Source organism: Eutrigla gurnardus, assembly GCF_963514095.1.
Source record: "Eutrigla gurnardus genome assembly, chromosome: 5".
Lineage (NCBI taxonomy): Eukaryota > Metazoa > Chordata > Actinopteri > Perciformes > Triglidae > Eutrigla > Eutrigla gurnardus.
This window is the reverse complement of record NC_139919.1, coordinates 23494920-23514051: the sequence shown is the minus strand read 5'-3', so window position 1 is coordinate 23514051 and position 19132 is coordinate 23494920. Positions and strand designations below refer to the sequence as shown.

General features: G+C 42.0%; 2 protein-coding genes across 3 annotated transcripts in view; both read right to left on the bottom strand.

Annotated features, from left to right (window-relative positions):
- gfpt2 (glutamine-fructose-6-phosphate transaminase 2) overlaps nt 1–15361 on the bottom strand; it is a 29166-nt gene extending 13805 nt beyond the window's left edge. Inside the window, exons 1-7 of one of the 2 annotated variants that reach the window (XM_084010451.1) lie at nt 15182–15361; nt 14286–14398; nt 13970–14151; nt 13680–13791; nt 13385–13512; nt 10490–10641; nt 10120–10298 (exon numbers count right to left, since the gene is read on the bottom strand). In XM_084010451.1, coding sequence (XP_083866577.1) covers nt 10120–10298; nt 10490–10641; nt 13385–13512; nt 13680–13791; nt 13970–14151; nt 14286–14313 — 781 coding nt within the window. In that variant the 5' untranslated portion in view covers nt 14314–14398; nt 15182–15361. Of the gene's footprint in view, nt 1–886; nt 1040–10119; nt 10299–10489; nt 10642–13384; nt 13513–13679; nt 13792–13969; nt 14152–14285; nt 14399–15181 lie in introns of those variants that run through there. The other variant, XM_084010450.1, reaches the window with a different exon arrangement.
- A 709-nt stretch (nt 15362–16070) lies between these two features.
- Nucleotides 16071–17212, bottom strand: LOC311013614 (C-X-C motif chemokine 10-like). Its single transcript, XM_084009725.1, has 4 exons — nt 17036–17212; nt 16781–16904; nt 16545–16622; nt 16071–16391 (listed from the first exon to the last, which is right to left on the bottom strand). Exons 1-4 carry the CDS (start codon nt 17097–17099, stop codon nt 16313–16315), a joined length of 345 nt encoding a protein of 114 aa, XP_083865851.1. The 5' UTR covers nt 17100–17212; the 3' UTR covers nt 16071–16312.
- Between the last annotated feature and the right edge of the window lie 1920 nt (nt 17213–19132).

The window sequence follows — 19132 nt, the reverse complement described above, 5'->3', positions numbered from 1 at the left end:
TCTTTTAACCGAAATATGTAAGGACATGTGTATAACGCAAAGGATATTGGGCCAAAACCGTTGCAAGTTCATCCATATCCACTTTTTTCTTAAAGGTGATTGAGTAATCAATAACACTAACATGTGTGGGGCTGTTTAATGGGGGCATCTCATCTCATAGCATGTAATTACACTGAGCTAATCAAGCTGATACGTCCTGATATTGAATTAAAACTCCCTCTGTGTGTGTGTGTGTGTGTGTGTGTGTGTGTGTGTGTGTGTGTGTGTGTGTGTGTGTGTGTGTGTGTGTGTGTGTGCGTGCGTGCGCGTGTGTTTGTAGGAATGTTCCGGGCAGCTCTGCTGCCGCAAGCAGCACACTGCGGACCATTGACGGGACGCACATTGCGCGTACTGTTGGAGCCGCCAGGTGAGCAGGCTGAACTCCCGCAGCCTTGGCCTCCTCTTCCTCCTCCTCCTCCTCCTCCTCCTCCTCTTCTTCCTCCTTGCACGGAGGACGAGGGCGACGTGCTCTTAAAGCGGCTGTAAAACGTCACCCCCTTGTTTTCGAGAATATGACCCCGCGAGTCGACGTCACCGGCGCGAGCTTAAACGTCGCTTCATCCAGTAAACTGGAAAGACTCGCCTGTCAACATCCGGAAAGACTGACACGTCGCAACCGAAGCTCCCCAGAAATCCACATGGAGCCAGAAAGCAGAGCCGCATCACGGTTTCAGAGTTCGTCTTTTATCACAACGAGACAACTACGCGAGGAAAAACAACTCCCGACTAATATGAGCAACTTTTGCGAATTCCTTCCGCGCGGATGACGTCGGAATCGGAAATTCCTTCCAGCAAAAGTTTTTTTTGTTTTCTAGAATCCTGAACTCGATGAAAATTCAACACTTACCGCACATGACTCAAGCGTTTTTTTTTGCCTCGGGTTCACCTTTCTGTGTGAGAGAGAGAGAGAAACAAACTCGACTTGTAGTTTCCCCCGGTTGGAGTGATGCTTGCGTCTCTGCCGTGTTAAATCCGGGACGAGTGCAACACTCCCACTATTCATTTAACTGGCGTTTCCTGCAGCGGCCCCGCCCCCTCTGACAGCTCCCCCCGTCCTGCCCTGCTGTCACCGCCGCCGCGCCGGTCACACGGTGATCGGCGCCCATTAGCCCGGTCGTTTGTCCCACCCGCCTCCCTTTACAATGAGGCGACGGTTTCCACGTTTTTTTTGCATCCGTCAGCCAAGTTTTGACATGTGCACAGTATTACCAACGTAATAATTTCCCCCAATTGTCGATCATTACCAGCCACTGTGTTCACCTCGCGTCATCAAAGTGTGGTTCTGGAGACGCCCGCTGCAACAGGAAGTACCACGGAGTCCGGTCACAAGACTTTACAGGTGTACGGGGATGATCACGTGCTCCTGAAACCCGACCACCACCCGAAAAAACCCTTTGGGCTGTGAATGAAACCTGCAGAATCTAGCAGGTGTCATCATGAGAATGAGGAAGAGGATGAATATAACATAATATTACACTCAAAATGTTGCTTGCAGAACTTTTGGTTCCATCTTTCCAATAAAACAATCTGGATCTCAGTTCATCTATTAACTTGGAAACTGGGTGCACTGTGCATTTACATATATAACACATTTTAGGGAAATAAATGCAGGTTAAAGGTCATATTGATAACATTATTTTGTAAACAAATAATTAAAATAATAATACATCCACAGAGCTTTGAGAAAGGTGCAGAATCAAAAGTATCACTTCAAGTGAAAAAAATGTTTTTATTGTGAATTATTATTATTATTATTATTAATTAATAATTTAAAGAAAATGTGGCCTGTAATTAATTGTAGATTAAAAAAAAAATAAGAACCCTTACCTATAGCACTCTGATCATAGCATTGTTGCTCTTGAGGTACTACTTTACTCAGATGAGGACACTATTTTTAGCTCTTACTTTATCGGCAATGATATGTTGTGGTTTCTTTGTTTCCATCTTTTGACTTATTGTAAGTCGCTTTGGACAAAAGCGTCTGCTAAATGACCTAAATGTAAATGTAGATGTGTAACGTGTGGCTTCTAACAAGGCTTGTGGGCCAATAGAATAACGACTTTGGTATCACATGGTATCTCTGCATAGTCAGGGGTCGAGAGTCTTTGGGGTTGCCAGTTGGTGTGGAAAAAAAACTAACGTAAAAATGGAGGTTCAAGGACTGAAAAGCCACTTTTCTTCATGACCGCTAAGCTAGCTAGTTGTGCAACAAACTGGCAACTCATTGAGGGCGAATGCGCTTCGAGCAACAGCTGTGTTGTAATGTGAATGCAATGGAAGGGGGGGGGGGGGGGGGGGGTGAGAGTGCGACATCTAGTAGCTGGATGTTATCAATGTTATCAATAGCACCTTTAAAATTGTCTGTTATAAATTGTCACGTGTTTCTACACACCAAGGAGTCTGTGTTTATTCTCACACTGTCGCCAAGTTACACCTAATTTTGTTGTTATCCACGCATGGATGAGTAGCCTTGTTACTAAGGAGTGATTGAGCAGCAATGAGGGAGTTTATAAGTAGTTTATTACAGAGTCCATTGGGGATTGGCCCCCCCTCAGTTTGAGGGCCAGAACCCCGGCGGCCAACGCATTCAAACGGTGCCGTCCCAGGTTGAAACCCACCTGTCTGGTTCCACCGGCGGCCACGATGAGGTGAGCGGTTCAGTCGGCGGTGTTATTGAAGATTCCACTTTTTGTTACTCATCACCGTTCCTAATTTGTTAATCACTAATTTCCCTAGTATTTGTCATAGCTTCCATTTAAAACCGTTTCCCTTTTCATTTCCATTGAAGCCGCAAATACAATTAATTGAGCATATCATGTTGTGACCTGTACTCTGTTGAATAAAAAAAATTCCATTCAAACCCTTCCCATCTTCCGGCTCCTTCCGATGATGACCTGATGACAGAGGTCAGACATCGACTCGGCTGTGCTTACTGCTCTTCTTATATGTATGCATCTCTTCCAAGAAACAGCCTGATTCCTCCCTCCTCTTTACTCCCATCACGTTATATCTCTAGATATCTCCTGGACTCTGGTACATTTATTTCTTTAGTGGCCCGTTGCAGCAATTCTGAAAGCATTTGTCACGTTCATGTCGATATAAAAAAAAGTATCATTCTGTTGTCTACTCCTCCTAAATAAATAGCAGGAAGGCCGTTTTTATAGAAGTCAACCAGCTGCTATCAGACAATGACGGGTGGGTGAAATGCCAGGTCAGAGCTACATCACGCAAACATTTAACGAAGATTACGAAACCGCTGATTCGACAAGTGATAAAGGATAAAGGGTAATTTATTAGTTATTCGGATTAGCACTTAAATCGGATTAGCCAGACAAGTCCAATCGCAACAGCTTTCTCGCGCTTCAGTCATGCACTTACTGTAACTTATCAAACTTATCACTCAGGTTACTCCTACTGCTTCTACTCTCCCCTGTGCGAAGGTCGTGCCAGACCTCTGATCTGATGCCAGGCCAACATTTAGAGCGATAATGAAGGTTAGAAAGATACTGACTTATAAGGACTAATTGCATGTGCATAACATGTCCATTTTGCTGAAGACAGCCACTGAAGGGAAGTCATATTGTTGGGGACACTTCATTTAATAATCCAAATAAACTACATGTGAAGTATGGTCGCCACTTCAAGTGCCTTTCGCACGGTCCCTTCCTCTATAATTATAATAATGTGATTATCTCTCTTTGTACTATGACATAAGTGCAGGTATGCCAGGGATGTGCGTGAGTGAGAGCCATTGACAGAAGCCAAAGAACTGCATTCCTCTCCTGGCTTAAAGGATTAATAAGCAATAATTACATGTGCTCCATGACTTTTCCATCCAATAAAATCCACCCAAAAGATCAAAGTTTCCTTAAGTAACTATGGTGATATAAAATGATGGGCAAAACAGTGAGGCTTTGCTACAGGCAATCAAGGAATTTTCTAATACGTCTTCCCTTTCAGCCTTCAAACTTTAACTTCCGCAGTGTCCGTCGTTGTTTTGCATTGCTGGATCGGTGACTCATCGTCCCTTATTGTTACATAGCAGCGACACCCAAAGATGCATGCTGCCCAAGAGTGGGTGAGACCACAAGAATGACAGCAAGCACAGTCTGACTAGCGATTGATTTATTTTTCCATATTCACCCACTTTGCTCGGACTGCACCCATCTTTAAACCCGACTTTCATTTTAAATCTAAACCACACATCTGTAAAATGTCGCGACTGCGTTTTTGCACAGTGGTGATGCTATCATCTCACACACACACACACACACACAGTCTCACAGAACAAAACAATGTGAAAACAACACGGAGATGTTGGCAACAGCTGTAACATATTTGAGGTTTAAAGTGTGTAGGGATATTCAACTACGTACAGTGTTTGTGTAATAATAATGATACTTCTGTATCTGTATGAATGATGATATAAGACCTGGAGTCAAATCATGGCGATATGTGCAAGAAGACACCTTTGGCTGGATTCCACAAGGACTCATTGGGGCCTGGACTACGTGATTTAGATTAGGAAATATTACGTACTTTGGCACATCACGTGTCTTGGGTATTAAATTCATCCCTAAGCCAAGAACTGAATCATCTCACACACTTGCATGTTTCACTTTCAATCACGCACAAACACAGTTCTAGTAAGCAGTGTGTGTGTGTGTGTGTTTGTGTGTGTGTGTGTGTGTGTGTGTGTGTGTGTGTGGTAGGGTTACAAGCTCTCTTGTATTCTGTCCGTAAGTGTTGAGAGAGTGCATCAAACGGATGTGGCTCTAGTGAGCTCCAGGTGACTGTTCAGGCCTTGTTGTCGGGGATCCTTCTCCACATCTGCTTCATGTTAGGGCCTGGGGGCCAGTACAGGAGGGCCCACCAACAACACGCTCTGCTTCTCGGTGGGGGATGGCAGGAGAATGCCCGACGAAGAGAGACACGGTCTGAAGGGCAGAAGAGACTCGGCGACACATCGATATTTTTTAAGCCAGAGGCATAATAAACAAAAAGAAGAGCATAAACAAAGCAGTGAAGTAAATCCCTATCTGCATAAACACACAAACAGAAGGGAAAAGAAACAACAAACGTACAAAAAAGCAAATGGTTCATTTGTTTAATGGCTACGCAAAACCTATGTACCGTTCCTCTGTTGTTCAGAATGGATGACCTTAACAAGAGTATGTTGGCTTTATCACTTTTTTTTTTTTTTTGTTGCAGGATGCAGATGTGAATAAACCTCTGATGGTTTATGGTTTCAGATCCGCAGGAAAGAGAACCAAGACATGAATTATTATGAAAGAATGTGTCATTTTGACACTTCATATGTCTCCATGTAGTCATGTAACACACACACACACACACACACACACACATTCCTGACACTGTAGCTACGCATTTTCTTCAGGGTCTCTTTCAGGACACAAGGATGCTGTAACAGAGGTCGTAGGTCACGTCTTCACAATTTATGAGGCACAGCACTTTGTTATTGCGTAACATAAGCACACCGATTTGATTTGTGTGTGACCCACATCTGTGTTAATGGCTTTAACACTGCGACCTTGTCCCCAGGTAGTGGGAATGATTCATGTTTACAGTACCTGAATCCAGCCATCAGCCCCCCCCCCCCCCCCCCCATCCCCTCTCTGCTTGGTGGGTTCACCTCCGGGCCAGCTCATCGTGAATCAGCCCCAGATGTGGTTCTGGAGTCAGATGGCGGAGCATACAACACTGGGATCCCACCCAGCAGCAAACGTCACAAGGGACCCCCTTTAAGTCCCTTGTTAAGTTTTGTCGCCAGCTGTTCTTGTCACAGCGTGAATGAGTAAATTACCTCTGAAAAACAGTGCATTAGTCATCGCCGTGGTCACTGACGCTTTTTACACAAACAAGTTAGAGCTCAAATTTAATGGATAAGATATGTCGGCGTTGTATGAATCATTTGGAAGCAATACATAACATGCAATTCCAGTTATAACATCTTTTATTATACCTTATCGCTGCAGCATTTTCTCCATAGTTTATTATGTATTATCTCAGGTACTGCTGATCTCGAAACAGGAGGCTTTAAAAGAGTTTATTACAACTTGAGGATAATGACTCTGTGTAATATATCAGAAGCTCAGTATCTGTTTATTTTTCCCGGAATATCCCTGAAGTCGCCCTGACATAAAGTGCTCCCACCACTCCTACATGTATTAGATGAAAGCGCCCATAACCTTCCTCAAAGTTGACCCTTGTAAAGAACACATTTTCCAAAACATGGCATCACCAGCACACTTAAACCTGGATCACCGGAGCAGGCTGATCTTAAAAATAATGTTCTTGTAAACTCACATTGTCTCCGGTCGTGGGAGCCTGGCCAGACCGGCAGGTTCATGTCGTTGTCATAGAGGCGTAGCCCCGTGGTGGGTACGTCATTGTTGACGAGGTTGCTATGGAAAGAATTGGTCCAGATTGGTTCTTTCGACATATGGATGAGTAAGTGAATGTGTTGTGTTGCGAATGCAGATGTAGAGCCTGATGCCGCTGAGCGGTCAGTCTGGACAGGGCGGTGTTTGCCATCTCACATCTGTGAGTGAGCTCACATGATTTGTGTGGGGTTGGAGAAAAGGTGGAGGAGGGGAGACGAAGGGGGGCTACGCAACCGCGTCATTTCAGACTCAGTGAGAGAGAGAGCCATCTGTATTATGTCATGGCTGCTGGGGCACTCCACCCTTTGCTCTCCATTTCCAAGTTTTCATTCTCCCTTCAGACTCCCCCACCCACTCTCTCTCTCTCCGTCTCTTCTCCATGTGTGTTTTTCTGGTTTAAAGTTACTGAAAGTCACCGTATCCATGTCGCATGTCCTATCTCAATCTGCGTTTCCACTTTTACACCAAACCGTCTTTCTCTGTGGCTGCACATTTTCCCACCCAATCTTCTCCCGTCATTTTGTGTTTGTCTCTCCCTGTCACTTTATTTGCCACTCGTGACCTTCCACCTCCATCTTTTGAGTGAAAGCTCTCTGTCTGCACTCGCCTATCTCATTTGATGTTCATGTTGGCTCCCGTAGCACCACCTGAAAACCAGACGTGGACACTCAGCGGCCTGTAATTAGCTAATAAGGACCGTTCCCTTTAGGAGCTCCAGCTAGTTTCTGAATAAATGAAAGTCAAAGTTTAATGTTGATGAGAAAGAAAATGGTGTTTTGCCAGAAATTAAGGCCTTTTTTTCTGTAAGAACTACAGCAACTCATCTTAAGGATGTCATTGTTTTAACATTTATGTTTTATATAAAAGAGTCAACGTACAATATAAATATCCTTTACAGTATGTGCATCCTGGTGTGTTTTTGTAGGTAACATAACAAGCAGATACACACTGTAATAAATCTTCTACGACTGCCACACACACACACACACACACACACACACACACACACACACACACACACACACACACACAATAAACAGAGAGCTTTAACAGGGCTGTAAACCTTCCAGTATGGTTTTGCCCAGGGGGCGGGAACTCTTCTCTCTCCCGTTTCTCCCCGCTGGCTCATTGTTGGTTGACCTGGATGTTTGCTTTGATGTGGAGAGGGGAGGCTGGGCTGTTATTAATGTTCAGTATCGTTGATTATATGTCATAATTGCCTCTACCAATAAAATCAATCTACCAAATCAATGCTACCAAAAGTAGAACAATACTAATTAAATGAATATGTACAAAGTAGATTACATGATGGGCTTCTCAACAAAGAGACGTCTTTTCAACGGATTATTTTCACCTCTGTGGCAAAATTAATTTCCGCATTATCTATCACCCTTTAATTTGATGATATCACGGCTAATTAATACATTGTTTATGCCAGCAAACACACCCCAGATCTTGATTTTAATCTTGGTAATATGGCATGACACATACAATTCAAACTCATGAGACAGAACTTTTGCAACAAGCAGGTATTTTTATTCTTAACTTATTGCACCATCTTCTGGCCAAAGATTGCAGCTGAAGTTGTGTGTAAAACCATTCCAAATGATCACCAAATGTCCCCTTTATGTTGATATCAAGGCAACAGCATGTTGAGATTGACAATGAAACTTTACCAAAATATTATTGCTACTTTTACTGAATGAGAAAAGAACACCTATTTAATATTGGCACCCACATCCCTGGATTGTTCAGCAATTTTTACCAATTCAAATACATGAAGTGAAAGAAAAGAGACACATGTTACAACACTGCATTATTCACAAAATTGTTTTTTCTTGCAAAAAGGCATGATGCTGTGTATAGAGAGGAAATTAATTGATGGAGTAGTGCCCCATGTACTTGTATTTCCATATTTTAACATGGAGAAAAGAACCAGAGAACCACTTTTGCTTGTTATATCAGATTTATTTACAGATGTAAGTGGGAGAGCATTTCCCTTGTGCAATTACTTACTGGAATTCATCAACGTTTTCAAATAAAAACAGAAGGGATTCTTGTTTTGGGACAGAGAAAAAACACAAAATTGAAAATGACCACTTCAGTGCTTTGTATTTTTATAGCATGTTTAAACAATATTGTGCTGCAATATAAAAAATGTGATAAATCCAGCACACTACTCTTTAATGTTGATTTAAAGCAGAACAATATGAAATAATAGCTTAAAAAAAGAAATCACTTCAGGTCATCAGTCACACTCTCTCACAGGGTAAAATGAGATTCTCTTCCACACACTTAAAAAACAAAAAATGAGCTTCGATGGCAAAAATACCAAAAGCTATCATGCTGCAAGTTTAGGCACAGTATCAGTTGTCCCACACTATACTCAGCATGCTAACACAGAAAAGCACTACACAACTACAAATATGTGGGCTTATTCAAAATAAAATAATAATAAGACCAATGAGGCAACTGAACATTACAAATTGAAATAGCTGGTCAGTACTATGAGAGGCAATGCTAAAGGGATTAGCTTGAGCAAAGGACTGACAAGATATTTCAACTACTTCAACTACTCAGCAAGGCAATGCATGTTAATGCACTCAATATGACAGAACAACAATAATAATAAAAGCAATACCATCTTTAGGGATGAAAAATGAAGTTGCTTCATATGATGTTTAATTTGGACCAATGAGCTGGAAGAAATAGGAAGGTGTGGACTAATAGAAGATGGCAATCCATCCGAGTAGATCTACAGGGAGGAGTAACAGTGCAGTGATGTCTCTGGGGCTGGTGAGCCAATACTATAAGTGGTCCTCGTTCATCTCAGCCTCAGTGAATTGGAGGCAGAGGGGACAGAGGAAGACAAGAAAGCGAACCAAATAGAGAAAGAAAGCCTATTAAAGATGGTGTTACAGAGGTGTTACTACACAGCTGGCCTGGCTTCAGAAGCCTGAAGGTGTTAAGACATTCATGTCCCGAGGTTTAAGTTTGTGTGGCCGCGTGGGTGCCCGCTTGGCCTCAATTCCCGAGATTTCAATCTTGGGGGGCATGAAATTGGCAGGGTCGTCCACCTTCAAGTTGACCTGGGTGTTGGTGCCATCCATCGTAGAGGACTTCTGCATGCCGAAATAGGACTGCAGTGAGAAACCTGCAGGAGGGACAAGGAAGTGACAGTTGTCATTATCTAATTATAGCAGTTTTAAGAGTCATTATATCACGCCCCTTAAGATCTTGTTCTTGCTGAATGTTGGGTGTGCGTCCAGGAGCAAAACCAGAATTACAACCTCACGGTTTAGGACCTCTGCCAACCATTCAAGTTGCAGTTTACATTGTCTATCACAGTCTGTCCAAAATGTCGTAACTTCAATCATCTTAATTAGCATTCTGCAAATCCTATGAGTTCTTCCTTGACTGCGAGGTAACGTTTGTGCCAAATTTGAAGAAATTCCCTCCAGGCGTCCCTGAGATATTTTGAGAATGGGGCCGACGTATAGACAGGCAGAATGATAAACAACCTCAAAACAGCATTCCTCTGCTATCGTCATCTGCTACAGTGGAACCAGCATTAATGTAATCAGAGAAAAAATAACAAAAAGTAGGCTGCATGGGGTTAAACCGATACTGTAATATATTCAAGATCCAAATGCAGGACTGGGTATCAATGTGTCACCTGTGCTCGTTTCACAGCCTGGGTCAGTGGGGGACTTCTGCACCACAGGTCGAGTTCCAAAGAAGCTCCACTTCTCTCCTCCTCCTCCTCCTCCCTCATTTCCTCCCATGTCTGTGCTGGGGCTGGGGCAAGTGAGCTGTGGGGTGGCAAAAGGCGCAGGACTCAGCTGGAACCAGCTCCTGTATTTCCACCAAGAAAGAGCAAGAAGTGAACAAACATGCAAATATGGAAAGGACATGCCATATGGTAGATAATATGGGCCATGTAGGGAAATTATACATGCTGTGATTTCGAATACAATTTGATAAAACAAGTTTATATTAAAAAAAAAAACAATAGGAGCTAAACATTTCAGCAGTATGAAGCCTACCTGCGACTCAAAGCCGGTGATGTGTGGGGAGTAACACAGGGGGTGACACTGGGGGTGACGGAGGGGGTGACAGAAGGGGTACCACTTGGGGTGGATTGTGCTGATGTTGTACACCTGTCCTCCTTGAAGTCCCCGCTTGGCATTCTCAACTTCTGTACAGATGGAAAAAAACAAAACAAGCAATGAAACAAACATACTTTCCACTGATCCAGAATAAACCTGCCTGAACAAATGATTACGAAAATAGTTAATATGAATAACCACAGATGGCTGATTTTGTTTGTTTCTTTTACTTATGCAATCTGTAGCAGCAAAGATGTGAAACTTCTCCTCCTATTTCCTTTACAGCCCATGTTTGAAACAAATCTATTACAGACGGAGCATTGATCGGATTCAAAGAGCAAACACTACCTGAACACACAATGAAAAAGGTCAACAGTTTTTTTTCTCCTGGACCTGCAGACCAAAAATAACAAAAAAGTGCGTCACAGATCCTCGCAGCCTATCACCTGCTGGGACAGTGTGGTGTGGGGAAGGGGAGAAAAATAGAGAGAGAGAGAGAGAGAGAGAGAGAGAGAGAGAGAGAGAGAGGATGAAAAAGGAAAAGAGAGGGAGAGAGAAAGAGCGAGAGAGAAAGAGAAAGAGGAGGCAGAGTTCTACTCTGATATGATTATGGGGATTTGATGTTGAACCACATCACTATAAAATACTACAATGTAAGCACTAAGTCAAGTAGTAAAAAAGGTAATTCCTGCAATGGATATAAACTGCTTGAAACTCACTCAGGTTGCTCTACCTGCAACACCACCAGTCCAAATTAATATAAACTGCCATAGTTTTACACCAATCATCTTCTACTCAAATTCCTGTGCAAAAAGTTTTAAATCCAGATAACTAACCAGCCAGATTCAATCATACTTGCCTTGACATTTAGTTATTTCAGTAATGACCTCTGGAAGAATACTGGCAAAATTCAGTTTCCACTTAATGTGAGGATATTCCCATCCATGCGTTAAGAGCCCTTTCAAAACACACACATTGACAATCTCTCATAGGTGGCCCTGCATTCTGCTCAGGGCAGTGGCCATTCTGCAAATGAATAACAGGCATGACTTTTAATCCCCTGTGTATTATGTGGGTCGCTGTCCTGTTGGATACCACCGCTGTTCCAACCCTTCTGTACCTCAGTCAGAATATTCCAAATAAGGGCTCATCAACATTTCGGCCGTTGAAACAGTTGTTTTGTGATTTTGTATGTTGGAGAAGTGGAGACAGAGACAGGCCAAATAAAAACATGTTCCACGCTAGCCCCAGTGCTTCTCGTGTATTTAAAAGAAAGGCATGAATATTTGAGAACAAATACGTTTACAACTAAGTCCTATTATCATTCAATAATAGCAGACAGAACGGGTTTGGGGTGGAATATGTCTTAAATAAAGAAAATGTGAAGGCAGGTGAAACTAGTTCCAGCGTGTGTTGTCATTGAACAGAACTAACCTAGCTTACATGTTAATATGTGGTCACAAATGGACGATAGTAAGGGTTAGATAATTGTATAATGGTTTCCTAAACGGTGTAAACAAAAAAACAACAACTACTATGTATTGAAGGGAGCGGATCCTCCTCGTTCTCTGTAGCTTCTAGCTCCTCCGGCTAAGTGATGAACTTCACAGCAGTTTTTTTTTAGCTACATGTGGCGAAGGGAGATTTAACCCGACCGTTACGAAGAACCCAACGCTATCTGAAACAAGCATTACTTTGTTTTCCGTGTTACCTTGAATGCCGTCTTTGCTAGCTAACGTTAGCCAACATTGTTGCTTTGCTAGCGGCCTGCTTTCTGCTCGCAATGTACAAATAGCTACAGCGAAACACTTGACATCACTTGACGTACCTTTTTATGATAATTTTTCTTTGACGCTCCAGTCCCACAGATTCCTTAATTTTGTCCATAATTAGCTGTTAACACGGTTTTTTTCTTTTTCTTCCTCGAAAAACACAACCGACAGCGCCTGTATTACACCGCAGTGGGCCTCCAATACGTTGTTGCTTTTGTTAGGAGCTCGGTGATTGGTCCGTTTGAGGAAATAAGGGGGCTCGAATCATTTTAGGGCGTTGCTTGGCAACACTACTGCCGGAAGCTCCCGTCTATGGAACCAACGCATTACGTCATTTGTTGTTTACCAAGATGTTGTTGCACGTTCGCCCTGCAGTCACAATCACAGAACATTGCCTAACAATGTGGCACTATCAAGACAATGATACTTGCTCTTGTTTACCATTATTTTAGTAGGAACATACAATAATTATAATGCAGTTGTGATCCTGTGTTTTCAACATCACAACACTTTAAAAGTTGGATGTAGGTCAAGGTGAGAGCACCCAAAGAGTGATCATGAGGAGTAGGTCATAGTCAGCAGGGAAACTGGACAAAACTACACAGAAAAGAAAACACATTTTTTTTTGTGAACCTCCTCTGTGACATTTTGAAAACGGTCTTTGATAAACCCATGTGCGAAGTGGTTAATATTTAACATTTTACCTGTGCAAGTTATATTTTGATGAGATTATTTTTGTTTCCAGTATTCATGGGATGGTGGTAAAAAAAAAAGAAAAGAAAAAAAGAATGAATGAATAAATGCGGTTGCACAGTCATGCTTACTCCTGGTTTTCTATGACATTTCAGCGGAAATACACGTCACCAGATTTACCTGATGTTCAAGTTCAGTCAGAACTGCAATCTTTCATTTGGGCCTAAACTTTGTAATAACAGTAAGCAAGACAGTGAGTAGGAGTTCTCTTTTTTCCCTTTTTATTTACCTATTTATTATTTTTTAAGGGCAGAGACAAACCTTTTACAACACCTTTGCACATCAACCCACATTTGTTCATACTCACTGGCAATGTGCCGTCACCCAGCCGGTGATAGCGGGTCTCCTCAGCAGAGAGGCCCTTGTGGGGAGAGTAGCCGGCATCAGTGAGTCCTGCCTGGTGCTCAAACTTCTGGAGGTTCTCCTCAGTCTGCTCTATGTAAGGTTGGACAAAATGAGTCAACATTTTATCACAGCCCCCTCTGAAGATTTATCCGTATTTGGCAGCCTAGGCAGCATGTTTACCCAATTATGTGATGTAATAAACTGTCTAGATGTTTTTATCAAATAAAAAAAATAAATGTCTTACTCAGTTGACTTACTGATCATAAGTGAGCTCATTAAAGTGGTGGCTTTGGCTTTCACAACAGGCACTGTAGACTTGACTGGCGAGGCTGCCTCGAATGTCAGCATCTTCCCAGCACTCTCGCCTTCCTGGTCACACAAATTGATACTATTGTCTCACAAACCGGTTACACAAAACGTATGTAAATTGTCCGGGCATGCACCTATCCTTCAGGAAGTTTCACACAAAACAATACAAACGCCACACGCCTTCTCGTTCCGGTAACTATGTGGAAACCATTTGGATTAAGAGCAAACAGGAAAGCACCTCGGCAATGTCCCTGAACTTGTGCTGTGGGATGACGGGATCTTTCCATAACATGTTGACAGTGAAGTCTGGAGGTGGTGAATGCATGGTGGCGTCCATGAGCTCGTCGTAGCTGCGTCGAGTTATTCCAATGGGAGAAGAAAAGGCGCCGAAGAGCCCAGATGGCGTGCCAGACTCAAGTGCTGAAGCGTGGGAGCAAAGAACAATTTAAAGTTTTATTTAGCATATTTCTGACATTGGCGCAAAACTAGCAATCATTTTTTACAAATATAAAAATGGTAAGATTATCACGCCAACATCTAAGTTCCAGCTTTACCTGGAACGTCTCCCCTTTGTGGATCCATATTGACACCAAATCAGAGGGGCTGACCACAGGAGACCAGGGTGACAGCGTAGACGAAAAACTCTGCTGGGCTCCGAACCTGAACACTTCATCACACGACATCACACAGGGTCATTAGATAAACAGAAAGGCCTGCACCTATGAATGGAAAGCAGCAGTGCAAACCACAAGTTGGTGTCAGTCAGAAGTGGAATTATAACCGATGTCTTTCCTAACCTAAGCATGGTTAAAGACTTGTAGGCTGTGTGAAGTGCACGGTGTCTCATTCCCGTCCGGCCACAAATAGAAGCAGAGAGTCTGGTTACAGACCTGTAATTATTAATATCAGTTTTGGCAGTAACCCTCACATATCAGAGTCACTGTCTGTCCAAAACAGAGAAAAACAGGAAATGTACTTGTTGAATTAAATAAATGGGCTACTGCATGTTTGATAGAATGGGACTATAATTCGTTGTTTCCATAGCAATCCTCCTGAATTTGGTTCGCAATCTGCAATATCTGAATCTCAAATCTAATTCGACTTTGCAGACAGCTGACACCGATCTGCTGTTGCTCACGTCAGCGCTGTGGGGATCCAGATACAGTGACTTGCAAAAAAAAAAAAAAAACAGGAACCGAATCAACCATTGGGCGTGTGGGAATAACGGCGAAATAATGTGTCTAATATAAATACAATAACATTAAGTTTACTTTGAGGGAGGCAACGCGAAAGTATTAAAACATTTCTTGACTGGCATCTTCTATGGCTACCTCTACGTGCATTGCATTTCACTACCGTTTCTTTTTTTTAAAGATTCAGTCATGTGCAGCGTTTACATAGAAGATAATAATAGCTTGTCAAGTCAGTATAGGCAACATTTAACACCTACCTGTCGAGATCTCCTCTCCGCTCCCGTTGAAATGCTTCCACAGCTCCAGTGATTTGGTTGTCACATGGGGCACCGGCTTGACAGTCTGCACGAACAAATACGGGATGTTTGTACATCGGTCGGTCCATCCATGACTTTTGGACATGCATACACCAGAGTAAACAGAGCGCGGAGAGACGTCCGCACGGTCCAGTGAACGCACCACCGCCAATGGAGCCGGCGGAAGTGATCATCCGAAATGCACAGCCCTGCAGCTTGTTTGGGAAAGTGCTTGGGAGTGCAGTAATGGTAGTTTCAGCTCCATTACATAAACATGCACATGTACTATCATTATATTACATTTTTCATGATTAATTTGAATGCATAAAGTGCCAAAATGTATCAAAAATAGAGTAAGAAGTGCACTTGCTTTTGAGATGCAAGTATAGTTTATTTAAGTAGGAGGAAATGGAATGGTAATTGCAATGGCCAGACAGTACATTATGGAAAGTTTGTTGTAAAAGTGTGTGTGTGTGTGTGTGTGTGTGTGTGAGATGGCAGTAGAGCATTACAGCCTATGAGAATCAGCTGATCTGAGCCACCCCTGGCAGAGCTCACGTGGTGTTAGGAGTCTCTTCACCCTGTAATCTCAGAGTCTCTGCAGTTATGGAATCCTCTGGTATCTGATACGTGTCAGTACTAGAGGAGTCATTCATTTTGTCCAGAGGAGGCCTTAGCGAGGAACACGCTCCGATAGTTAATGTTTGGCATTTTAATCATGTATGAGAAGACATGTGACCTGACACATGAACTGTGTTGCATTGGCAGCGACTAACCACAAGGGAGCGCTGTTGATGTACGAAAAGTATTAGACTTGGAAACCGAAAACAATCACTCCATGCTCCTTTGATTTTTTTTAAATCTTTTATTAAAAAAAACACAGAAATGACAAAAACAGAACAGCAGAATATTTTTTTCACAACATATACATCTATTTACAAAAATTTTAATAAGATAGAAATAATAATAAAGATAAATACAGATAAATAGAGAAAAAGTTTCATTGACTTTAAATCTACATTCGTTTAAGGTGCCTTTGTTTGCTGAGGTCAGAGGTCAGCTGAGCTTCTTAGTGATGGAGGAGATACAGTGTCAGATACGAGCTGTGCTGGCGCTGCCTGTGGTGGAAGTGAGTGAAGATGGTCCGGCTGTAGTTGTGGGTTTCGGTTTCCTAGAATTGACAATAAAAGAAGAAGAAGACGTTAGAGACATTACAACGTGTGGAGAAGACAACATGAGATTCACAGAAGGATGAATATGTTTCAGTGGGTGGTCAGTGTATTCTGAAGATGAGGCTCGGATTCATTATTGTAAATATACTCACATGACGGCAGCCATGAGTTTTTGCACTGCCTTCAACTTGGGGTTCAGGCAGTAGCGTAAGCCGCTGTTGATGGTGACACTGTTGAAAAGGACAGTAGAGGTGAGCTCAGGTCAGGTGACTCTAATAAACAGGTACATCAATGAATCAGGCAGGTAGACTGATGACTAGAATTCATCTTAAAAATGTATAAAATTCTACTCAATAAAATCTTAATTTAACACATAAATGCATCTTACACAATCTCCACTTTGTTACAGAAGATGGTTGCTGGATAGATCTGGATGTCCTTGATGTTGTTCCTTTGGCCAATTCCATTCCTGACACGTTGACACAGACACTGCTGTCCGGATGAATGGTCGACTACAGAGAGAGAGATAGACGAGGGGAAACAATTAGATAATTGAATCAGATACTTTTCTTCAATGCACGGTTTTCTTCTCACATTGTCCGTGTTCCAAGCTGTAAAGTGCTGAAAAAGTGTACAAACTTACTTTGGGCTTTAGAGATGCAGACCATGACGGCCAGGAGCAGAAACACTTTCATGATGCCGGACATCGTTGCTTTCCTCTTTGGACAAGATGAACCTGGTGCCAGAAAGAAGCTGTAACAAGTGCAGCTGGAGAGACTAGCGATAGAAGATTCTAGTCAAAGACTGCAAAGTTTGTTGGCAGGAGAGAACTGTGAGGGATAGAAGCCGAGGATCGTCTTAAATACTCTTCAGACTCATACATCACACTTCCTGTGGTCAAGGGAAATTCTTTGTGACTGGAAAGTGAAACTCCAAAAAAAAAAGAAGAAAAGAAAATCCCACATAGAAAACCCCCCAACTCATTCCACTCTTCTTCCCCTGTGGTTATTAATAATATCACAGATTTTAAGATTTTAAAAGTACATTTTAAAATCGTATATGAGAATAGGAGTTGATAAAAAATTGTAACTTGTTGGAACTGTAAACATGCATGTGTTAATAAACTAACACCAAACAGGGACTCACACTGTTTGCATACATTGTTTTTTGCTCTATGAACAAATCTTTTGGGATATTATGAATACTTTATTCATTTTCTATGAAGAGTAAAGGTACAAATAGGTCATGTAGACAATTCTATTCTATTATCAAAAATATATTTGATAATTTAATGATGGCATTTAGATTCTTACTTATTTTCAATATAAAGTTAACACAATACTCGTGTCATATTCTCTGTACAGTGCTGGTAAGTGACATTTGTATCTGTTGAATGCATACAAGTACATATGGCTCATACAATTATCTCACCTTAAACAAACAAAACATTCAAGTAACAGGAAAAAAGACCATTTTTACTGAGTAATTATGTCCCTTTTGTTTGAATAAAAATAAAATATAACAACAAATCATTTTATATGTCAGCATAAGCATGCTCATATTCCTGATAGATTTGATAAAATAAAAAATAAAAAATCTAGTTGTTGTAGCTTTGCATGGACTCTTTTATATTTGGCAACGCAATGCGTGGGTGATTTTTTAGAAGGTTCTGTATGAATGTCATGAGCATCAGTGGTTAACACATTTAGCACCAAATCTAAAAACATGCGAGGGCTCAGAAGTCGGAAGAACACAAAGGGAAGTATGATCTCATCTCTTTCCACTGTAGCGTTGTGGTAGACTCATCACAGATCTATGCCATACGACCACCAGCCCTATCAGCCCCGAGGCCAGAGAAAACTCTGTTTTCACGACTCAAACTGCATAAAGACAGAAATACACAAACATTCTTTTCAGATTAATAAAGCAATGCATATGAATCCGTTTTAAAAATCGTAACCATCGTGTACAAGCCTCATTTCCACTCCCACAGCTGTCTGATGTGTGAAACTCACATATCCTTCCTAAATACCAGTTTGTGTGGGAAAAGGCTAACGCCTCTTTCTTGTTCCTATATACACGTCTGGCTCCGGGTATAATGATGTACAAATACTTAAAATCACAATCAGATATGATGTAATCCATAAAACAGTCAAAGCTCTAGAACTCAATGTGTGAGATGGATCGGATTAGTTTGACTGAACATGGAAACATTATGTATACAATGTACTCATTACTGTTATTTCTATCACATACAGAGATTCCCTGAGAGATTCATATTAATACTCGGGTGGTGGGTGTATTCTGAAGATGAGGCTCGGCTTCAAGCCCTGAGTTTTTGTGCCGTCTTCAGTTTGGGGTTCACAAACGGACAGTAGAGGTGAGCTCAGGTGAAGTGAGTCTCTTCAGGTGACAAACTGGTACATGAATGATTCAGACAGGTAGACTGATGACTGGACAAAGAACAAAGACCTGCATGCAGGAATCAGGCAAGGTTCAATTCAACAGTCTCAGTTGTGAAGCAAGGCAGAGGTCAAAGATAGAACTGGGAATCCACAGGCAGAAAGTCGGTCAAACAGGAAGTGAGAGTTCCGGCTGGACGACGCGTCACAGACTGACGACTAGAGGGGCCGGTTGTTGCTGCAATAGCAGGAGTTCACCATACTTTTCACAACAACTGAGGCCAGACGTTGGATTAAAACGAGTTGTTTCAGTGTATCTCACACAGTCTCCGCTTTGT

Coding starts and splice junctions, on each gene's coding strand:
- LOC311013614 (XM_084009725.1), bottom strand. CDS start 17,099: ATGTCCGGCATCATGAAAGTGTTTCTGCTCCTGGCCGTCATGGTCTGC. Junction 16,623..16,780: donor TGTAACAAAGTGGAGATTGT/GTAAGATGCATT, acceptor CCTTTTCAACAG/TGTCACCATCAACAGCGGCT. Junction 16,392..16,544: donor AAACTCATGGCTGCCGTCAT/GTGAGTATATTT, acceptor TGTCAATTCTAG/GAAACCGAAACCCACAACTA.